This window comes from Giraffa tippelskirchi, chromosome 4, assembly GCF_054371585.1.
Source record: "Giraffa tippelskirchi isolate mGirTip1 chromosome 4, T2T-mGirTip1v1.2.pri, whole genome shotgun sequence".
Classification (NCBI taxonomy): domain Eukaryota; kingdom Metazoa; phylum Chordata; class Mammalia; order Artiodactyla; family Giraffidae; genus Giraffa; species Giraffa tippelskirchi.
Window position 1 is genome coordinate 191856755 of NC_137278.1, and position 21065 is coordinate 191877819.

The 21065-nt window shown below is 42.4% G+C and overlaps 1 protein-coding gene across 12 annotated transcripts in view; it reads right to left on the minus strand.

Moving 5' to 3' along the window:
- The window catches only part of BORCS5 (BLOC-1 related complex subunit 5), a 100297-nt gene that overhangs the window by 16459 nt on the left and 62773 nt on the right, over positions 1-21065 (minus strand). For 11 of the 12 annotated variants that reach the window (XR_014081979.1, XR_014081978.1, XR_014081977.1 and 8 more), the window contains one exon: positions 12243-12400. Coding sequence is in view for 8 of the 12 variants with exons in the window: in XM_081589300.1 (XP_081445426.1) it covers positions 12243-12400 (158 nt within the window). In the remaining 4 variants the exon portion in view is untranslated. Of the gene's footprint in view, positions 1-12242; positions 12401-13850; positions 13917-21065 lie in introns of all 12 variants that reach the window. The other variant, XM_081589293.1, reaches the window with a different exon arrangement.

Here is a 21065-nt window from a genome sequence, read left to right on the forward strand (position 1 = left end):
CAAGGGCTCTGGAGTCTTCCACGTGGGTTTCAGATTTGGATTTGAGTGTCCGGCTCCACCATTTAACAACCACATGCCCTTGAATGGTTTGCCTTTCAGGTCTCTGAACCCTGGTTTGTATCTGTCAGAAGTCTATGACAAGGTACATCAAATGCCTGCTCTAGACCTGGCATATGGTAAACATGTAAAAGAAATGACAGTGGTCTTATTATTACTATTCTTACTCCCACATTAGGAGAAGAGAAGTGAAGAAGAAGAAGTGAAGTCGCTCAGTCGTGTCCGACTCTTTGCGACCCCATGGACTGTAGCCTACCAGGCTCCTCCGTCCATGGGATTCTGCAGGCAAGAATACTAGAGTGGGTTGCCGTTTCCTTCTCCAGGAGATCTTCCTGACCCAGGGATTGAACCCGAGTTTCCCGCATTATAGGTAGATGCTTTACCATCTGAGCCACCAGGGAAGTCAGGAGAAGAGAGCCTTGCTAATAGATGGAAGTGGGTGGATGTGAAGAAAATCTGGCCACTAGCCAGGTTACTGTGTGTAACCTGGACACAGTAACCTGGACTCCCCTTCCCAATGTCCAGGATTATAGGGAAATAAAAGTAAGCTTGTACGATCTAAGCAACACATTCAATATTTTAAAACCTGAGCTAAGCAACCAACCAATGTAAAACTGGGTTAATAATGTGCTCTATAATCCTCTCACTTATGCAAATTGGACATGAATATAACCCTTTCTCTGACTTAGAGAACAGACTTTGGAGGTAGTGTGCAGGTAAATATTTTACACCTAACATCCTCTATGCTACTATGCTTGAGGAAAGAACCAGATACCTAAGATAAGACAGTGATGATGCTGACAATCAAGTTTATACTAACATAACCATCTGGTCGACCTCAAGTGACACCAGAGTCTGTGCTCTTAAACACTGTGCCAAGTGACCTCTCCTGACATCTGAGGGCCTGACACAGAGTCCGGAGGCCCATGTCATTGACACCTCGACTCCCCTACACAGACTCATGCAGTGAACACTTCCTCGGCACAAGGGGAGAAATGAGGCAGAGACCCCTTGACCGGGCAGAGCAGGAATGTTTTTAGACAGGCTGTTGACATATCTGGAGGAGGATGAAGATGCACCGGGCAGAAATGGGGGCAAAGTCCAGCAGAAGGGAGCACACAGAGGGCATGGAGTGAGTGGAGGTCAGAGGAACACTTGAAGCGAGTGGATTCTGTGGCACACAAATGTGACAATTACAAGACGGAAAGGCAGGTATGTGGTGACATGGAGTCTTGGTCTCAGCAAGGGTGAAAGAGAAAATGGTTGATAAAAGACTGAAATAATGCCATTTGCAGCAACATAGATGGACCTAGAGGTTATCAAACTAAGTGAAGTCAGACAAGAAAGATTAAATATACACACTACAATATATAAAATAGATATACCTACTGTACAACACTGGGGTCTACACTCAGTATTTTGTAATAACCTATTAGGGAAAAGAATCGGAAAAAGAATATATATATATATGTATGTACATGTATGTATAAATGAATCACTCTGCTGTATACTTGAAATTACTACAATGTTGTAATCAACTCTATTTTGATAAAAAATTAAAAAAAAAGAAAACAGCTGAGGTGTGCTAGGATGCTTCCCTGATAGCGCAGTTGGTAAAGAATCCACCTGCAATGCAGGAGACCTGGGTTCGATCTCTAGGTTGGGAAGATCCCCTGGAGAAGGGGAAGGCTACCTACTCCAGTATTCTGGCCTAGAGAATTCCAGACCATATAGTCCATGGGGTTGCAAAGAGTCGAACACAACTAAATGACTTTCACTTTCACTTTGACTTTGTGCTAGGATCCAGGAAGAAATCCCTACTACACGCTATTTTAATTGTGCCATTAACGCTCATTCTTCTACAGTAACATCCTGCAAGAACCCCACTGGTGGTCTTGCTGCATTTTAAAGAAATGACTTTTACTCACTAAAAGAATCCTTTCATTTACACAGCTCCTTAGAGTACTGCAGAGAGCTTGCATCTTCACTGTCCCATTTGCTCTAGAATGCAAGTTGGCTGTCGCCTTAATTTGCTGCAAGAGCAGTTCTAGCAATGGTTGGATACGTCCCTGGACAAGTGTCAAGATCTCTACTCATGTGCAGAATGAGCCCTGGGGAGTGAGGCCAGGACGGCATCTAAAATCTCATGATACCGGGATTACCCTGGTAGTCCAGTGGTTAAGACTCTGCACTCCCACTACAGGACACATGGGTTCGATCCCTGGTCGGGGAACTAAGATCCCAAATGCCACATGGCGAGGCCAAATGAAAATAAAATGATGGAGCATTTTAAAAAATAAATTAAAAAATATAAAAATCTCACAATACCAAAATACAGTCTGTCAACAAGGGCAGAAAAAAGCTAACTGTTGCCTCAAGCTCTAAGGACACTTCGTCGAGAAAATCTTTGGGAATCCTTGAGACCTGAAAGAATGACAGATGTTTTTCAAAGGAGTTTGGCTCTGGAAGTGTCCTCTCAAGAAACAACAGAGACAGCAAATGAGTCTCTGGTTCAGGACATCCCAACAAGTGTGATAATGAACACACTGTTAATAGTGGATAGACTTAGGTACTGTGACTGTCATTGGTCGAAACATTTTTTATAACTTTTAGGTGTAGACAGTTGTGAGGAAGAGTCCTCCTGGCTTGCTCTGTCCTAGCCAAGAGGTCGCTATATAAATGTTTCTTTTCTAATAAGACTTTCTGGGCCTACCCTACCTAAAATTTACACCCCACTGACACTTCAAATCCTTTTTCTTGCTTTCTGTTTTGATTCTTGGCATTTTTCTTACATGTGATATGTAAAACTACTTTTTTCATCTTGTTTATTATCTGTTTCCTCAACGGAACGTTAAGGTCTATGAGGAAGGGAGTCTGTCTCTTTTGTTCAGCAATACATCCTTACCACCTGGAGCAGAGCCTGGCCCTGAGCTGAATGAGTTCAGAAATGAAGCGAACATGTAGAGGTACATGCATAGAACGTTCTGAAAAGCATATTCTTATCTCAGTGAGTCAAGCGGCAGCCAAAGAGACAGAACCCTAATTAGGCTCATATAAATGAGAAAAAGAGAAAAGAATTACTCCAAGTTGGGGGGAAAAAAAAAATGCACGTTCAAGATAGAGATTCGTTAAAAAGGAAAACAGAATAAACCAGGCTAAAAGCAAACACTGGTCTTCTCATCACTAAAGTTAGCAACCATGGCTAACTGTCACATTTCCTTCTAATCTTTTTAAAAAAGAGATTTAACATATCTGAAATTCTATTAACTATATAATGTGTATGAATTTTTTCCACTTAATATTAATGATTTAACTGTTTGCTTAATATCACTTAATTTTCACTGACAGAAGGACCTAAATCAAGTGAAATTTACTTGGGACCTCGGGGCCTTGCACCAACCCCTGTGAATCTCAAAGTTAGAATGAAGATGCATTTTAGAATTATAAGTTCAAAGATGGCACAGAGGGGCTTCCCTGGTAGCTCAATGGTAAAGAACCCACCTGCCAATGCACGAGACATGGGTTCAATCCCTGGTCTGGGAAGATCCCACATGCCACAGAGCAACTAAGCCCATGCACCACAACTATTAAGCCTATGCTCCAGAGCCCAGGAACTGCAGCTACTCAAGCCCGAGCACTCTAGAGCCCGTACTCTGGAACAAGAGAAGCCACTGCATTGAGAAGCCCGCACACTGCAAAGAGTAGCCCCCGCTCACTGCAACTAGAGAAAAGCTCACACAGCAACAAAGACCTAGCACAGTCAAAAATAAATAAAGTTACCAAAAAAAAAAAAAAAATACTAGAAAAAATTGAAAAAAGAAGAAAAAAAAATGAGATGTTCAAAATGTAGCCCCAAACCACCCCGGGCACACAACAGACTACATTTCCCAGCTTCCTCTGGAGTTAGCTGTGGCCATGTGACTGAGTTCCAGCCAAAGTGACCTGCAACATTTATAGGTCTGATCCAGGAGAACCTCACATCTGTGCTACTCTACTGTTTTCCCCTCCTGCCAACTGGAATGCTATCAGCAATGTGGCCTTGGATATGGCAGGGCCATAAAATGGGAGGAGCCTTGAATTCCTAACTCAATGGAGGAGTCACCTGCTAATCAGAAACATCTTCCCTGAATATAAGCAAGAAATAAATTTCAGCGGCATTTGAGCCATTACACATTCTTCAGTCTATTTATAGCTGCAGTCTAGCCTACATTTACCTAATGTGTGTGCTGTGTGCTTAATCGCTCAGTCGTGTCCGTCTCTTTGTGACCCTTTGGACTGTAGCCTTCCAGGCTCGTCTCTCCATGGGATTCTCCAGGCAAGAATACTGGAGTAGGCTGCCACTCCCTCCTCCAGGGGATCTTCCTGACCCAGATCACATCTCCCGTGTCTCCTGCATTGGCAGGCGGATTCTTTCCCCACTGAGCCATCAGGACATTTACCTAACAGAACTCTCATAACCTTTATATTCTGTAATAGAATAAGAAAGCTTATCAGTCACTATGACAAAGACATTGACACGTGAAGAATATATTAACTTGTTCATTTAACAAGCATTTATTAAATGTCTACTATGTGCCAGGCATGTGCTGAGCATCGCAGCAACATTCAAATGTATTAACACACATTGATTGGGAGATTTCTGCAGCAGCTAATGCCTGTGGCTGGTGATTTATTTTGCAAGTGAAGACTGAAAGTCTCCAGTCAGTAATATTTGGGTAACAAAAGACCTATTTATACATCTCTGGCCAATAATGTGTTACACTTCCTTATTTTTCTTCATTAAAGAGACACAGGACAGGGACTGTCTTTCCCTGGTCCTACTCCAGTTCTGTTACCATGTGCCTGGAATACTGCTCACCTGCTGGCTTACAGACTGCAGTTCCTCTGGCTTTCCTCACAAGAGAGGTGGCTGAGGGGCCTCCAACATCACCCATCCTCTCAGGCTGGAAAACGAGCTGGGGGACAGAGCGGAGTGGGGCTCCAGCGCCTGGCCCGTGAGGCCTGTACTAGGAAAGCTGGCCGAGCCGGCTGTCCAGGGGCATGACTACGGCAGGTGACCTGGAGGCAAACCGGGCTGCTGCTCACACGTGCTTCACATCAGTATCCAGAGCCTGAATGGAGGGGAATCTCAAAGCAGTCGCATAATTGGGTTTTGCTCAGGCCTCGCCAAAACACACAGGCCCACATTTCCAACAGGCGAGTAATAAACTCGATTGGGCCTTCGTCCAGGATTTCTGCCTTTTGGCAGGCCAGTGCTGGTGCAGAGGAAGTGAGGGGCCAGGTCTGAGGAAGTGCTGTACGGCGTCCCTTACAGCCAGATACACTAGAATGTGCCCAATCCCTTAGCTGGATTTCCTGCCACACAGGGGACCAGCTGTGTTTCTTACTGGAGAGAAAGGCTGCCCAAAGGACAAGAAGGGGGCACAACTCTGTCCCAAGGGCTCAACCTGAAATTCACACCAGGGTAGCTTGTCAGACAGAAAGGAAACCCAGAACGTTCCAGAAATGCCTCGCCCTCAGCCTTTCAGCAAAAAAACCCCCAACATTTCAATGCTCTTGTCAAAATTTATAGCTTTAACCAATGCTGCCAAACCCATTTTATAATGTGAAGTCAAGCAAGCAGTGACCAATGCCAGGATATGTTTAAAGGCAGCAACAGGAATCTAACAGTGTTGTCATTTGGAGGACATTGGTTCAAGGTGGCTGGCAAAGGGTAACAGCCTCACCTGGCCAGCAGCTCACACAAAGCAGGTTTCTCGCTGAAGGGGCTCAGAGTGAATACTAACGCCAATTCAGACACGGATTCTCTGTGCAAACTGTGAGAAACTCACTTAACCTTCGTCAGCCTCTCCCCCAGCCCCATGGGAGGAAACATGGTACAGGAAGTCAGGTCAAATACTTGGAAAATGGCTCCAGCTGGGTATCAAACATTACAGTATTGTCGACTGAAAGAAATTCCTGCCCAAGAACGGGATCTCACTCCTTCCAACACTAGTTGAGAGCCTACAGCACGAAAAAGGAATAAAAATCCGATGATAAGGTTCCGTGGAAGTGGAAAGTAAGTAGTAAGGTAACGCAAAAAAAGAGGATGGGAAATCAGAAAGATTCATCTTCTATTGTCTTAGTTATTAACTAGGAGAAAAACCTTGGACAAATGCTCAGTAAACTCGGGGACCCCTGGTTTTCAGTGTGCCATGAAAGGGCTGAATTAGAGAAATTTGAGGGTGTCTATAATCCCAAGTAATCATGTGGCTTACATGTCCATCTAAAAATGCTTCATTTGGATTAATGTTAAGAGAGCATGCTTTCAACACAGGTAACAATGAAACACACATGAATTTAATGAAACACACATGAATTTAGTTTTAAGGCCTTTAAGCAAGCACACAGAAACTGTAACAAAGTTAACCTAGTGGGTCAGCGCAGCTAAGAAGGTATTCTAAAGCGTGAACACATTCCCTCACTGACAGCAACGAGAGTGGGGCAGAAACAAGATCCAGGTCAGTGACTGTGAGCCACTCAGCTGTCTCAACTGTATCTTCCTTGGGCTTCCTTCCAGGTCTTTGCCACTGGCCTTCCTCTCCACGTCCCCCACCCCCCACCTGTGGAAAGCCCTTATGTTAGGAGGATGCATGTTCCTTTCTTCCTTACCTTTCAGTAACCTTGACTTCAATGGAAGATGTGACCTAAAACTCAAAGTGTCTGCCTGCCAACCTTACTCCTTAACTAGAAACGATGAGATACCAACAGAAATCACTGAAACGATCAGAGGCGAGACATTCACAGCTTAAAGGCCGAGGACCACTCACGTGTCACGCCCAGCTTCACATTTCTCGTGGTCCACACTCCCCAGGCACCAGTTTGCTTTTCACAGAGCAGAATAAACAGTTAAATTAACCACAAAAACTCCAGACAGCACGTATCTGTGGCATGAAGGAAATCAGGCAGGGCTTGCAGCCTGGGTTAAAAATGGTCAGTCTTGTCTCTGTGTAGTTCTTTGTGATACTCCAGTTGTTGATAGTACTGAAGATGAGTCAATATTTAGGCTGTTACTGGTATCAGGAAAGTTCACACAGGCCAATCCAGAGCAGTAAGGTCAGGCTTTTCTCTCTCAGTCATTATTTTCTGTTGTTATTTTTTTTTCTATTAGTCATTATTTTTATTCAAAACAATAACAAGAGCTAATACCACAGTGTTTACTATATGGCAGACATGGTCCCATACTTTACACAGAGTAACTCATTTAACCCTCACCAGAACCTTTCTGAGGCGGACTACTATTTTTATCCTCATGTAACAGAAGAGGAAACAGGCTTAAAAGAATCAAGTCCCAGGACTTCCTGGTGGTCCAGCGGCCAAGATTCTGCACTCGCAACGCAAGGGGAAAACCATCCCTGGTCGGGGAACTAGATCTCATGCACTTGTCACAACGGAGAGTCTGCATGTCACAACTAAAGACACCACGTGTCTCAACTAAGAGACATGCCTCAACTCAGCACAGCCAAATTTAAAAATAAGAAGAATCAAGTAACTTGCTTGAGGTCACACAGCTCATTAAAGGCAGTGGCAGGGTCTGAACTCGGGCAGTGAGGCTCTGGAGTTCACACTTGGAACCTCTACACAGAACTGCTGACAAATCAAGGCCCGTGTTCCTTCCACCTCCGTTGAGCCCTCAATAACTCCTGGACTCACAACTGTGCTACTTACTACTCAATAGTTACTCTCAACAGATGGCCTCCCCTCTCCTTCAGAGAATACACAGGCTCCTCAGGCATGACTGGTCTGTGCCAGGCACCCTCTTTTTAAAAACGTGCCTAGTTCCCCCCCGTTCTTTCAAAACAAATGCCCCCAGGGCTCTTGCTACCTCAGGGACCTCACTCAGAATTCACCTTGTATCCTTTATCCGTCATCTCTTCTCTTCTGTCTCTTCACCCTCAACCCATCAGTCTGTTCTAATATACTACCCGCAAAAAAAACCAAACCCAAAACTCATTCGATCTTCATCCACTTTGAATTCCATAGTTTCAATTTCTGCGTCTGCGTAACGAGGGCCTCGGACCAGAAGCTCTCTCCGGTCCTTCCAGTTCTGACATCTGCTTCTTACCAGAGAGATTTCCTGGAACAAGTTTAGTTTCTCCACTGTCCTCTGAAGCCCCGAGGTTAATTTTCTTCTGAGACTCTCAGCTGGTCCCACAGCCGGCAACGCTCTCCCCTCTCCATTCATTTCCCAAATCCCAGTTTTCCTAGAAGACGTGGCTTTCGCCTCACCCAATCCAGAATATTAGATCTTGACCTCTCCCAGGCCTTCGGTTTTGAACTACAACTGAGTGCTCCACATTGGTGGCACCAATCTTTCATCTTACTGTTCTGTGTATCTTTGTTCCCTTGCCTAAATGAAGCTCTCGGCGAGCAGGGACCATATTACGCTTCTCTATCACCCTTAAAGCCCCTCACTCTAGGTCAGTCGACAAGAGCTGCTCAGCCATGCTGGGCAGGGAAACTACGAGGGAAACTAGTGGTCAGTGGACAAGACTCTCTGGTGTGAAGGAGGATACCCCTAGCTTCCACTCCTCTCTGATAAAACAAATTCCCATCCACTTTTTATTCAAGAGCATCATCCCAATTTAGCAATAGGAAAGCCCAGCTAACTTCTTGGTTTTCTTCTATCTGAATCAGCAATGGTTACAGCCACATTTCCCTCTGAGCCAAACGGAAGTGATCCCAAGCGCTGCAGCTTTCAGGGCTTCTGGCTGATCCGGGCTCTACTTCCACTAACACACATTCTCCACGGTTATTAAGTTCCTTGATTTTTCCACACATATAGCATTATGTTACTTCCTTATACTTGCAACCCAACTTCCAGGAAACATCTGGAATAATATGAGTGAGCTGCTGTTTGATCAAAACGACATCCTCTGTTTTATTCCTTTGGAAGTGACTAATTTCAACCCTGGGGTTTGAAGTGAGCACACACAGACACGTGTGTTTCAGGAGTTTGCACCAAGAGAGATGACACGTCTCCAACAAAAACCTGCAAACTGTGCTCACCTCCTTGGCCCTAAGAGAGCTAATGAGGCACTGCTCATACCGGGCCTGCTGTCTCTGCTTGGCAACAATCCTGGCCACTACTGACGGCTCAAAGTGAATTCCAAGGCTCCTCAAACACAGAATTTTAAACTCAGTCTAACTGTCTTTAATGAATGCTCCACAGCACTGGTGCTCAACCCTGGTCACTCGTGAGAATTATCCAGAGCGTGTTCACGATACCGAGGCCCAGCTTCCTTCACCCGCCACCCACCTCCCTTCAAAAGTTTTCATCTAACTGGTTTGGAGTGAAGTCAACACGTTACTTAAAAGCATCTCAGCTATACTGCATGAATGAAGGTGATATTTTAAGTATGATAATGGCACTCTGGCTGTGTTTTCGAAAAGGAGTCTTTCTTCAATGGAAAAACTGGTTTAAAAAAAAAAAGATCTCCATTTAGTTAATGGTGTTGTACCAATGTGAATTTCCTGGTTTTGTCATTGTGCTAAGGCTTTGTAAGATGCTTGCTTTAGATAAAGTAATGAAAGGCATATAAGAGATCCTCTGAATTATGCATTGAACTGTTTTCTAAGTCTGAAAGTAATTCAAATTAAAAGGCTTTTTAAAGGAGTCCTCTATTTTTAAAGATATATATGCTTAAATATTCATGAATGAAATAATATGCCTGAGATTTCCTGCAAAATAGACCAGTTGGGGAGGTGGCAGGGAGTGAGTGGGGGTGTGGATGAAACAGGGGTCTTCACAAGTTGATGTCTATAGTAGCCGGACAGGACAGGACAGGACAGTAGCAGTGAGGACAGGAAAGGTGCCAGGATTTGTCTACTTCAGTGTATGTGTAAAGTTTTCCACCATATATACTGGAGTAAAAATTCCCAGGTGATTCTAACACTCATCAGGCCCAAGAAACCACTCTGGAGTTGAAAGTGTGGTATAATGAACTCTGTCTGGTACTATCAACTACAAAATACTTTGCCCAGATCTTTGACAGTGAGCTAGTCACTTAATCTTTCTGTACCACATTTTCCTAAACTATGAAGTGACAGGTATGGAGTAGAGGACCCTATCAAAAAGAAGATAGGAAACAGTAAAATGTTGATTTATTCTAAAATCTGAAAATTAATGACATAGTTAATTTCTAACATAGTCAAAAATGGTAAGGTCTTACGTCTACAGAAGCATTTCCCAAAGAAGGCTCTAAAAAACACCACTCCTGGGACTTCCCTGGTCGTCCGGTGGTTAAGAATCTGCCTTCCAATAGAGGAGACTCAGGTTCAATCCTTGGTCAAGGTACTAAAATCCCATATCATGCAGGGCAATTGGGCCCACATGCTGCAGTGAGGAACCCGCATGCCGGAATGAAGATCTTGCACGATGCAACTAAGACCCAACACAACCAAATAAATACTGTTGTTGTTTTTAGAGAGAGAGAGAGAATCCAGAGGGTATGTGTACTGTGAAGATGCTAAAGATCAACTTTAAAAACAGACTACTCATATAAGATGTTAACAGATGTTACCCAAGATAAGAGTTCCAAAATCAAATAAGTTTGAAAAGTGCTTATGTTCTTTACTGTAACATTGCTAAGAACTTTTAATAAGATAATATGCATTGGGACTTTCTGAGGATGGTAATAAAATATGCAAAAAGTCTGACCTTCTTTGTAAGGAAACAGTTTTACAGAACTTATCTTGGAAAATAATGCTCTAGATCAGTGATTCCCAAACCCCACGTAATGGAGAACTGCATTCGTATCATTCAATAAGTTTATTAAAATAATGATTCATAGACCACATGCTAGGCCTACTGGAGAGGAGAGAAGAATTCAACACTAAAACTAACAAAAAAATCCAAGTGATTCTAAGGCATAGTCATGTTTGGAACTTCAAGTTCTGCAGACCATAATGTAGTAAAATAAGTCTAATATCGAATAGGCCACATGCATGCTGACCAGTAAAAAAGTCATATTTAATACCTTTCCATATAAAAGTAGTTAGCCCATAAGAAAAGCATATATGCACACAACATTCTATGGAGAGTAAATAGTAAAATAATGGAGGTGTTGGCACATTTACATCTATCAGTAGAGCTAACGACTACTTTGTCATCTCAAGGATGTAGTACTTCTATTACTAACTGATCATTAATTTGCAATGATTCTACATTTTTTCCCTGTGTGTTTCCTCATGTCCATCTTCTCCTGCCAGAAGTCAATGACCAGGACTACTTTGTTAAACTCCAGGAAATGCCATTCACATAGGTGATTTCTCCAAGTTACAGCTCCTGACCTTTTCTTTATATGACATCACTTCAAGGTATCAGAAGAGAAATTTCTTCTTGATTGAAAATTTTTGAAAACATACTTATACCTTGGTGCTCCCAGAGCTGTGTGATGTGCTGGCCCAGTCAATGATATATTTAAATGTTTAAAAGAAGTATCCACTTATTGTTATTCATAATTACTTAACATGTGTACCACACACTCTTTCACTTACTAAGTACTTTCATGTGAATTATCTTCTGTCTTTCTTCACAAAAACCGTGGGTTAAGTAGGCACAATTGTTTTTATCTAACCAATAAGAATCACTGAGCTCTTCCTGCTAACGCAGTGAAAAATATAATTGAGGAAGATGTCAGATGCTTTGCTCTCAAAGTGATACTCGATTGGCAAACAAAATATAAACTACACACAGGAAAGAGTTGAAGTGTTAGTCAAAGCAAATTAGTATGGCAGGACTTCACACATACTAACAACAGTTAATACTTACTGAGCAATTTAATCTTCACTCAACCCTTCAGGAAGGTTACTACTATTAGACCCATTTTTCGTATGAGGAAACTGAGACCAAGAGAAGGGAGGTAACTTTCCCAAGCAAATAAATGGGGAACCAGGATTTAAACTCCAGATTAGTCTACTCCACAGACCACTCTTTTCCATCACCATATTTTACTGCTGGGAAAGACAATGGGGACACCACTGACCCCAAAGCCATGGGGACAAATGTCAAGACACTGAAACAGAAAATGACTACTTCCCAGAAAAGTGGGGTCAGTGGTGCTATACCCCAGGAGAAGAGGACTCAGGAGTCACAGGGAATCACAAGACTGAGTCAGCCATGCTACTTTCTCATGATCCATTACCTCTTTGATTCGTTTCACCAAAGCGTTCTGATCAAAAGCAACAGCCTCAGCGCACTGATGGAGGTGGTCCTGATAGCGGAGACAGAGCTGCAGCACTTGCTGAGAATCTAGTTTCTCCAGTTTGGTGTTTGTTGGGGAAGTCTGGCCACTCAACTGCCCTTCAAAGCAGAAAAAAAGAAAAAAAAACCCAAATGAAATGAAAAATTACTAGTAAATTTGTGGATAAAGTAGTTTAGTAACAAGTTCATTGAAGATAGAGTAAGAGGTTTAAATTTAACCTTGCATCTTTTGTTGGATGCTAGTGACAATCACAGCAACTATCATTTATGGAGCGTCTAGTATGTACCAAGCACTTGGCAAAGTGCCTCCTGGGCATTATTTTTCAGACTTATAATTGCCCAGGAAAGTAAATGATCATTAGCTGCATTTTACAAGTAAGGAACCGAAGATGCAGAGAGGTTAAGAAACTTTCCTAAAGTCACACAGTAAGTGGTTTCTCCAAGACTGACCTTATGGCACTACTTTAAGATAATAAGAACATAAATCCCTTCTTGACCAAAAGAACTGTAAAATGGTTGTCTGAGAAAGAGACAGAAGAAAAAATATATATAAGGAAACTGTTAGGAGGAAATAAAAACATGAAGACATTTAAAAGCTGAGCAGGATGTCCACTAACATACCATGAGCCTCATCCTTTACATTTTCTTCCAACATCAGTTTAGCTGGATAACTATTAAATTCCCTTAAATTTGAACAGGACATTATTTTTCAAAGCCTTTCACACAGAATTACCTTACCTTTCTTTAAGGTGTGTAGACCAGGATAATTATTAGCAAAAGACAAAATATAAGTTAAAGAGTTTAAATGACATGCTAAGGGTCACACAACAAAGTCCTGACCAGAACTCAAGTCCCCTGATTTCTCATCAAGTGCTTCCTTCCAACTCAAAGGTTCACAAACTTTTTAGTGTCAGGACACTCTGATCCTCCCAGAAATTATTGAGGACCCCAAAGCACTTGTGTATGTAGTTTAAAGCAATATTCAAAGCTGTTAAAAATTAAAACTGACGAGACAGAATAAGAGACACAGATGCATAGAACAATCTTATGGGCTCTGAGGGAGAAGGTGGGGGGGGACGTTCTGGGACAATAGCATTGAAACATGTATATTATCATATGTGAAACAGAACACCATTCCAGGTTCGATGCATGAGACAAATGCTCAGGGCTGGGGCAATGGGATGACCCAGAGGGATGGGATGGGGAGGGAGGTGGGAGGGGGGTTCAGGAAGGGGAACACATGTAAACCCATGGCTGATTCATGTCAATCTATGGCAAAAACTACTACAATATTGTAAAGTAATTAGCCCCCAACTAAAATAAATAAATTTATTAAAAAATAAAATTAAAAAAAAAAATTAAAACTGAGCAGGGGGAGGAGAAGGTGAGACGAATTGAGAGCAGCACTGAAACATATACATTACCGTATGTAAAACAGATAGCCAGTTAGAAGTTGCTGGTGAAACTCAGGGAGCTCAATCTGGTGCTCTGTGACAACCCAGACATGTGGGATGGGGTGGGAGAAGAGAGGGAGGGGACATATGTATACCTACGGCTGATCCATGTTGATGTATCGCAGAAACCAACACAACACGGTAAAGCAAATGTCCTCCAACTAAAAAATGAAAAAAAAAACCCAGAAAATTCTTGAACATTTATCATTTTAAAAAATAATATTGCTGCTAAGTCGCTTCAGTCGTGTCCGACTCTGTGCGACCCCATAGACGGCAGCCCACCAGGCTCTGCCATCCCTGGGATTCTCCAGGCAAGAACACTGGAGTGGGTTGCCATTTCCTTCTCCAGTGCATGAACAGGAAAAGTGAAAGTGAATCGCTCAGTCATGTCTGACTCTTAGCGACCCCATGGACTACAGCCTACCAGGCTCCTCCGTTCATGGGATTTTCCAGGCAAGAGTACTGGAGTGGGGTGCCATTGCCTTCTCCGAAAATAATATTACTCAGCTATTAAAAAGAATGCATTTGAATCAGCTCTAATGCGGTGGATGAAACTGGAGCCTATTATACAGAGTGAAGTAAGTCAGAAAGAAAAACACCAATACAGTATATTAATGCTTATATATGAAATTTAGAAAGATGGTAACAATGACCCTATATGCAAGACAGCAAGAGACAGAGATATAAAGAACAAACTTTTGGACTCTGTGGGAGAAGGCGAGGGTAGGATGATTTGAGAGAATAGCACTGAAACATGTATATTACCATATGTGAAACAGATGACCAGTCCAAGTTCAATGCATGAAAAAGGGCACTCAAAGTCAGTGCGCTTGGACAACCATGAGGGATGGGATGGGGAGGGAACTGGGAGAGGGGGTCGGGATGCGGGACACATGTACACCCATGGCTGATTCGCATCAATGTATGGCAAAAACCACTACAATATTGTAAAGTAATTAGCCTCCAATTAAAAGTAGTTAATTAATAATAATAATAACCCCATTATGTGTTAATGTAAATAACATATTTTAAACGATGTAACTATTTTCCCAAACAAAGAAGTGCGAAGAGTGGCATTCATTTACATTTTTGTAAGTCTTTTCACTGTCTCCGCTTCATAGCAAACAGCTAGAGTCTCAGACCTACTTCTGCATTTAATATGTTGCTATTTTACATCATGAAGCTTCTGAAAAACTCCACTGTACACTTTTGTAAGAGGATGAGAGTAATTAACAATCGTCTAAGTATTACTGTGAAAATAGTTTTGACCTCTGAGAATCCCTACTGGGAGCCTGGGGATCTCGGAGACCCCCTCCCACTCACACCAGAGCCTATGGCACAGCACAGGTCCGAAAAAAACATGACGATGGTGCGTGCACTGGGCACCATCAGGATGGACTTGCACGCATCTGAGCTTGTCTTGGGAAGCCTTCCCCACTCCTGCCTCCCAACCGCCAATGTCAAACCTCCACTAGTTCCGAGGAACTGGAGTGTAAGCCAAGTTCTTCATCCCCTAAAGAAGCTGGAGGCTGGCTGACCTGATGGAGCTGTTCCAGAGAATTCTCTCAGCTCCTCCTCTGGCCTGACAGCAGAGTGCAGGCTACACCCCAAAGCGCCCTGCTCCCCCCGACCTCCGCTGCTGATCCTGGCATGGGAGAGCCTGGAGCTCCTCAGAGCCTGCCTCTCCATAAGAGCTTTTGACAGGGTTAACTTTGGCAGAAATAAGGATTTATTTTTTAGATCTGACATTTTTATTGAGATCCTGTGTACAAGATCTTGTGTATTCCTTTACCTAGCTTCTCCCAAAGGCAACATCTTGCAAAGCTATAATACAGTATCACAGTCAGGACACTGACATGGGTACTACCCACTGATATCTGCTCAGACAGCCCCACTTTACTTGGACGTGTGTGTTTAGCTCTGGACAGTTTTTTAATATGTGTAGATTTGTATATCACTACCACAGTCAGATACTGAGCCATTCCAACACCACAAGAAGTTCTTCTGTTGCTTTGTATAACCACAACTACCCCTCTTCCATCCTCAGCCCCAACAACCACTAATCTGTTCAACATTTCTGAAATTTTGCTATTTCAAAAACGTTCAAAAAGGGAAAAATCCAAAATGTGACCTTTGGGATTGACTTTTTTCACTCAACATAATCCCTCAGAGATTCATTTACTTGTTGCATGTATCAGTAGTTTGTTTATTTTTATTTCTGAGTAGTACTCCACGGTATGTATCACCCAGAGTTTGGTTAACTATTCACCTGTTGAAGGACATTTCGGTTGTTTCCAGTTTGGGGCTATGACAAACAAAGCTGCTATGGACAGTTGCCATACGGGTTTTTCTGTAAACACAGATTTTCATTTCTCTGGGATGAATGCCCAAGAGTACAACTGCAAAACAAAACAAAGAGTACCTCATCAAAGACAAGACCAGGAGCTGACTGTGGCTCAGATCATGAACTCCTTATTGCCAAACTCAGACTTAAATTGAAGAAAGGAGGGAAAACCACTAGACCATTCAGGTATGACCTAAATCAAATCCCTTATGATTATACAGTAGAAGTGAGAAACAGATTCAAGGGATTAGATCTGATAGAGTGCCTGAAGAACTATGGATGGAGGTTCATAACACTGTACAGGAGGTGGTGATCAAAACCATCCGCAAGAAGAAGAAATGCAAAAAGGCTAAATGGTTGTCTGAGGAGGCCTTACAAATAGCTGAGAAAAGAGAAGCAAAAGGAAAAGGAGAAAAGGAAAGATATACCCATCTGAATGCAGCATTCCAAAGAATAGCAAGGAGACATAAGAAAGCCTTCCTAAGCGAACAATGTAAAGAAACAGAGGAAAACAATGGAATGGGAAAGACTAGAGATCTCTTCAAGAAAATCAGAGATACCAAGGGAACATTTCATGGAAAGGTGGGCACAATAAAGGACAGAAATGGTGTAGACCTAACAGAAGCAGAAGATGTTAAGAAGAGGTGGCAAGAATACACAGAGGAACTATACAAAAAAAATCTTAATGACCCAGATAACCACTATGGTGTGGTCACTCACCTAGACTAGTCATCCTGGAGTAAGAAGTCAAGTGGGCCTTAGGAAGCATCACTACAAAGCAAGCTAGTGGAGTTGATGGAATTCCAACTGAGCTATTTCAAATCCTACAAGATGATGCTGTGAAAGTGCTACACTCAATATGCCAGCAAATATAGAAAACTCAGCAGTGGCCACAGGACTCGAAAAGATCTTTTCATTTCAATCCCAAAGGCAATGCCAAAGAATGTTCAAACCACCGCACAATTGCACTCATTTCACATGCTAGCAAAATTCTCCAAGCCAGGCTTCAACAGTACGTGAACCGAGAACTTCCAGATGTTCAAGCTACATTTGGAAAAGGCAGTAGAACCAGAGGTCAAATTGCCAACATCCGCTGGATCATCGAAAAAGCAAGAGAATTCCAGAAAAACATCTACTTCTGCTTCACTTACTACGCTAACGCCTTTGACTGTGTGGATCACAAGCTGTGGAAAACTCTTTAAAGAGATGGGAATACCAGATCACCTTACCTGCCTTCTGCAAAACCAGTACACAGGTCAAGAAGCAACAGTTACAACTGAACATGGAACAACAGACTGGTTCCAAATCAGGAAAGGAGTATGTCAAGGCTGTATACTGTCACCCTGCTTATTTAACTTCTCTGCAGAGTACATCATGTGAAATGCCAGGCTGCATGAAGCACAAAATGGAATCAAGATTCCCAGGAGATATAGCAATAACCTTCGATATGCAAATGAGTCCACCCTTATGGCAGAAAGTGAAGAGGAACTAAAGAGCCTCTTGATGAAAGTGAAAGAGGAGAATGAAAAAGCTGGCTTAAAACTCAACATTCAAAATACAAAGATCATGGCATCCAGTCCCATCACTTCATGGCAAATAGATGGGGAAACAGTGGAAACAGTGACAGACTTTATTTTCTGGGTCTCCAAAATCACTGCAGATGGTGACTACAGCCATGAAATTAAAAGACACTCCTTGGAAGAAAAGCCATGACAAAACTAGACAGCGTATTAAAAAGCAGAGACATTACTTTGCCAACAAAGGTCCGTTTAGTCAAAGCTATGCTTTTTCCAGTAGTTGTGTATGGATGTGAGACTTGGACCATAAGGAAGGCTGAGCGCCACAGAATTGATGCTTTTGAACTGTGGTGCTGGAGAAGACTCTTGAGAGGCCCTTGGACTGCAGGGAGATCAAATCAGACAATCCTAAAGGAAATCAGTCCTGAATATTCATTGGAAGGACTGACACTGAAGCTGAAGCTCCAATAGTTTGGTCACCTGATGCAAAGAGTCAACTTATCAGAAAAGACCCTGATGCTGGGAAAGGCAGGAAGAGAAGGGGATGACAGAGGAAGAGAAGGTTGGATGGCATAACTGACTCAATGTACATGAGTTTGAGCAAGCTCCTAGAGATGGTGAAGGACAGGGATGCCTGGTGTACTGCAATCCATGGGGTTGCAAAGAGTCGGACACAACTAAGTGACTGGACAGCAACAGCAATTGCTGGGTTGCATGACAACTGCATGCTCAGTTTTATAAGCAATGGCCAAACATTTTTCTAGAGTGTCCATACTGAGAAAATGCAGGGTTTTTCAGACTACTAAAATCTCCTAACAAAGTTGTCAATGGCTACACTACTACTGACAAAGAATACAGTTTCAGGAACACAGACTTGGGAAGAAAGACACCTAAAGCATTTTGTTGTCAATCCAGGACTGAAGTAGTAAAAGACTGAAGACAAACTGTGAGAAGAGGAATTAAATGATTTTGTGCCATCAAAAGTGGGCCAGGATTGAAAAAAAAAAAAAGTGGGCCAGGAAAACACAAAGACCATAAAGGAAACATTGATATATCCAAGAAGATAAAAATCAAGGTTCCTCATGGCAAAAAGCACTGTAAGCTAAAACAAAACAAAAAACCTGCAAGAAATATTTGCTACATGTATCATAAAGGGTAAGCTTCCTATTAGATAAAGAGCTCCTAGAAACTGGCAAGCAAAAAATCAGCAAAAGCAAGACAGACAAAGGATATGAATGGCATTTCACAGACAAGTAAATACCAGTGCCACAACTCTAAGATGCAGAAGTTCACTCATAATAAGAAAATAAAAAAGAAGACTTCACTGGAAGTGCCTTCTTCTCTCAAACTGGTAAAAATCCAAAAGTGTGATAAAAACTCTGTGGGTGGAACTATGAAGAAACAGGCATTGCTGATTTGTATGTAAGCTGCTAACGATGTCATAGAGGGTTATTTGGCAAAGATATCAATTTATGCAATTACAAATGCATAAAGCCACTAATGCAGCAATTTCTCTACTAGGTAATTTACATGTTAGCACACATGCTAAACGACATTATCATTATTTAAATGATTATTCATTGTAGCAGTGACTATACTAATAAAAGGAGAGCGAAGAGCTCAATATCCATCAAGGGAGCTTGCTATCAATATCAGTCAAGGTACATCCATAAATGGTATCACATGGCCACGGAAAAGAAAGAAGACGGTCTGTACATGTGTGTGTGTTAGTCACTCAGTCATGTCCAACTCTTTGTGACCTCAGGGACTGTAGCCCACCAGGCTCCTCTGCCCATGGAATTCTCCAGGCAAGAATACTGGAGTGGGTAGCCTCTCCCTCTCCAGGGGATCTTCCCAACCCAGGCATCGAACCCAGATCTCCTGCATTGCAGGCAGTTTCTTTACCATCTGAGCCACTAGGGAAACCCAAGGTCTGTACATACTCACATGGAAAAATCTCCCAAGGATATGAAGTAATAAAAGAAAGGTATATATACAATGAAGAAAATACGTTGCCTTGGTGAATTTATCATGTTCAAATTGTCTTATTAATAAAGTTTTTCTAGCGTATCTTGGCTTTTTCAGGTGATATCTTTAAAAAGACTTTTTCATTTATGTATAATGTTAATATATAATATATATAATGTATTTATAAGACTTTCTTAGACAGTTAAATGTAAGTGTAAGCAGGAATCTCAGTCAAGCTCTTGAATTTAAATGTAAAGATTTAAGTATTTTGCTGTTTATTGTGTAATTGCTATTGGTAGTTATTAAATAGTCTTTACCATATTTAAATATTTACTTTAATTATCAAGAATGAGGGACTTCCCTGGTGGTCCAGTGGTTATGATTCCAGGCTTACAGTGCAAGGGGCCCGGGTTCAATCCCTGGTCAAGGAACTAGATCCCACAGGCTGCAAGTAAGATCCAGGGCAGCCAAATTAATAAATTATTTAAAAAAAAAACCCAAAGAGTGAGCTGAGGAAAACTGCAGGAGGAAAAAGGCTTCTCAGGGTCCCTGCTCTGCTTTCCCACATATACTTCAGAGTGAGGCCTGCTCTCAGCCTGCACCTGCTCCTCCAAGGCGAGTGGGGAAGATTCCAGAGCCTGCCCTGAAGAGTGGCAGGGAGGAGAGCTCCAGGGCTGGCCATGGCACCAGAGGCTGAAGCAGAGCGCCTCCAAACCAGCGTCAGATCTTCAATCAAAACCCTGACCCTACTTCCGACAAAAATGGGGGAGGTGGGGGGAAAGTTTGCTAAGTCTAGAAGGCATCCTAAGGTGTTCAAATGAAGCCGCTCAGCAACTCCAAGGTCAGAGAAATTACACTTGAAGGGACTTCCCTTGTAGTCCAGTGGTTAAAACTCCATACTTCTAAAGCAGGGGGCATGGCTTCTAACCCTGGTTGGGGTACTAAGATCCCACATGCTGTGTAGCCAAAAATAAATAAATAAATAAAATTAAATTTAAAAAAGAAAAAGAAATCACCCTTATAAATTGCAACTGTACCCTCCCCTAAACACCAAACAACAAAGCCCGGGTACACAGGTCTATCATCAGAATGTGCTTCTTAGACTCACAGGAATCTCTGAAAATCGTCCACAAATCCAGCTCCAGGACAGGGAAGGAGCAAGACAGAAAGAGAGAGAGGAAAAAAAAAAAAAGATGGGTCACTTTTTTCTACTCCTGAAGTTACAGAGCTCCAACAAGACAGGCTGGTCCTGCAGGCAACGAGAACAAAGTTTTCCCAGGTTCTCAAGTGTCAGGAACTCAGCTCCCTCATTCTGATGCCTGAAGCACCCCTCTATCTTCTGATGAGAGGAGGAGAACAGACAGAAAGCTGGGTACATTAAGAGATGGTAAATTTTTTCATTTGCAGGAGATCACATACTGCCAGCCCTCCAAGAGGTTTTCATTTGGAATACAAGTTCAGTTTTAGAAACTGTTGATGCT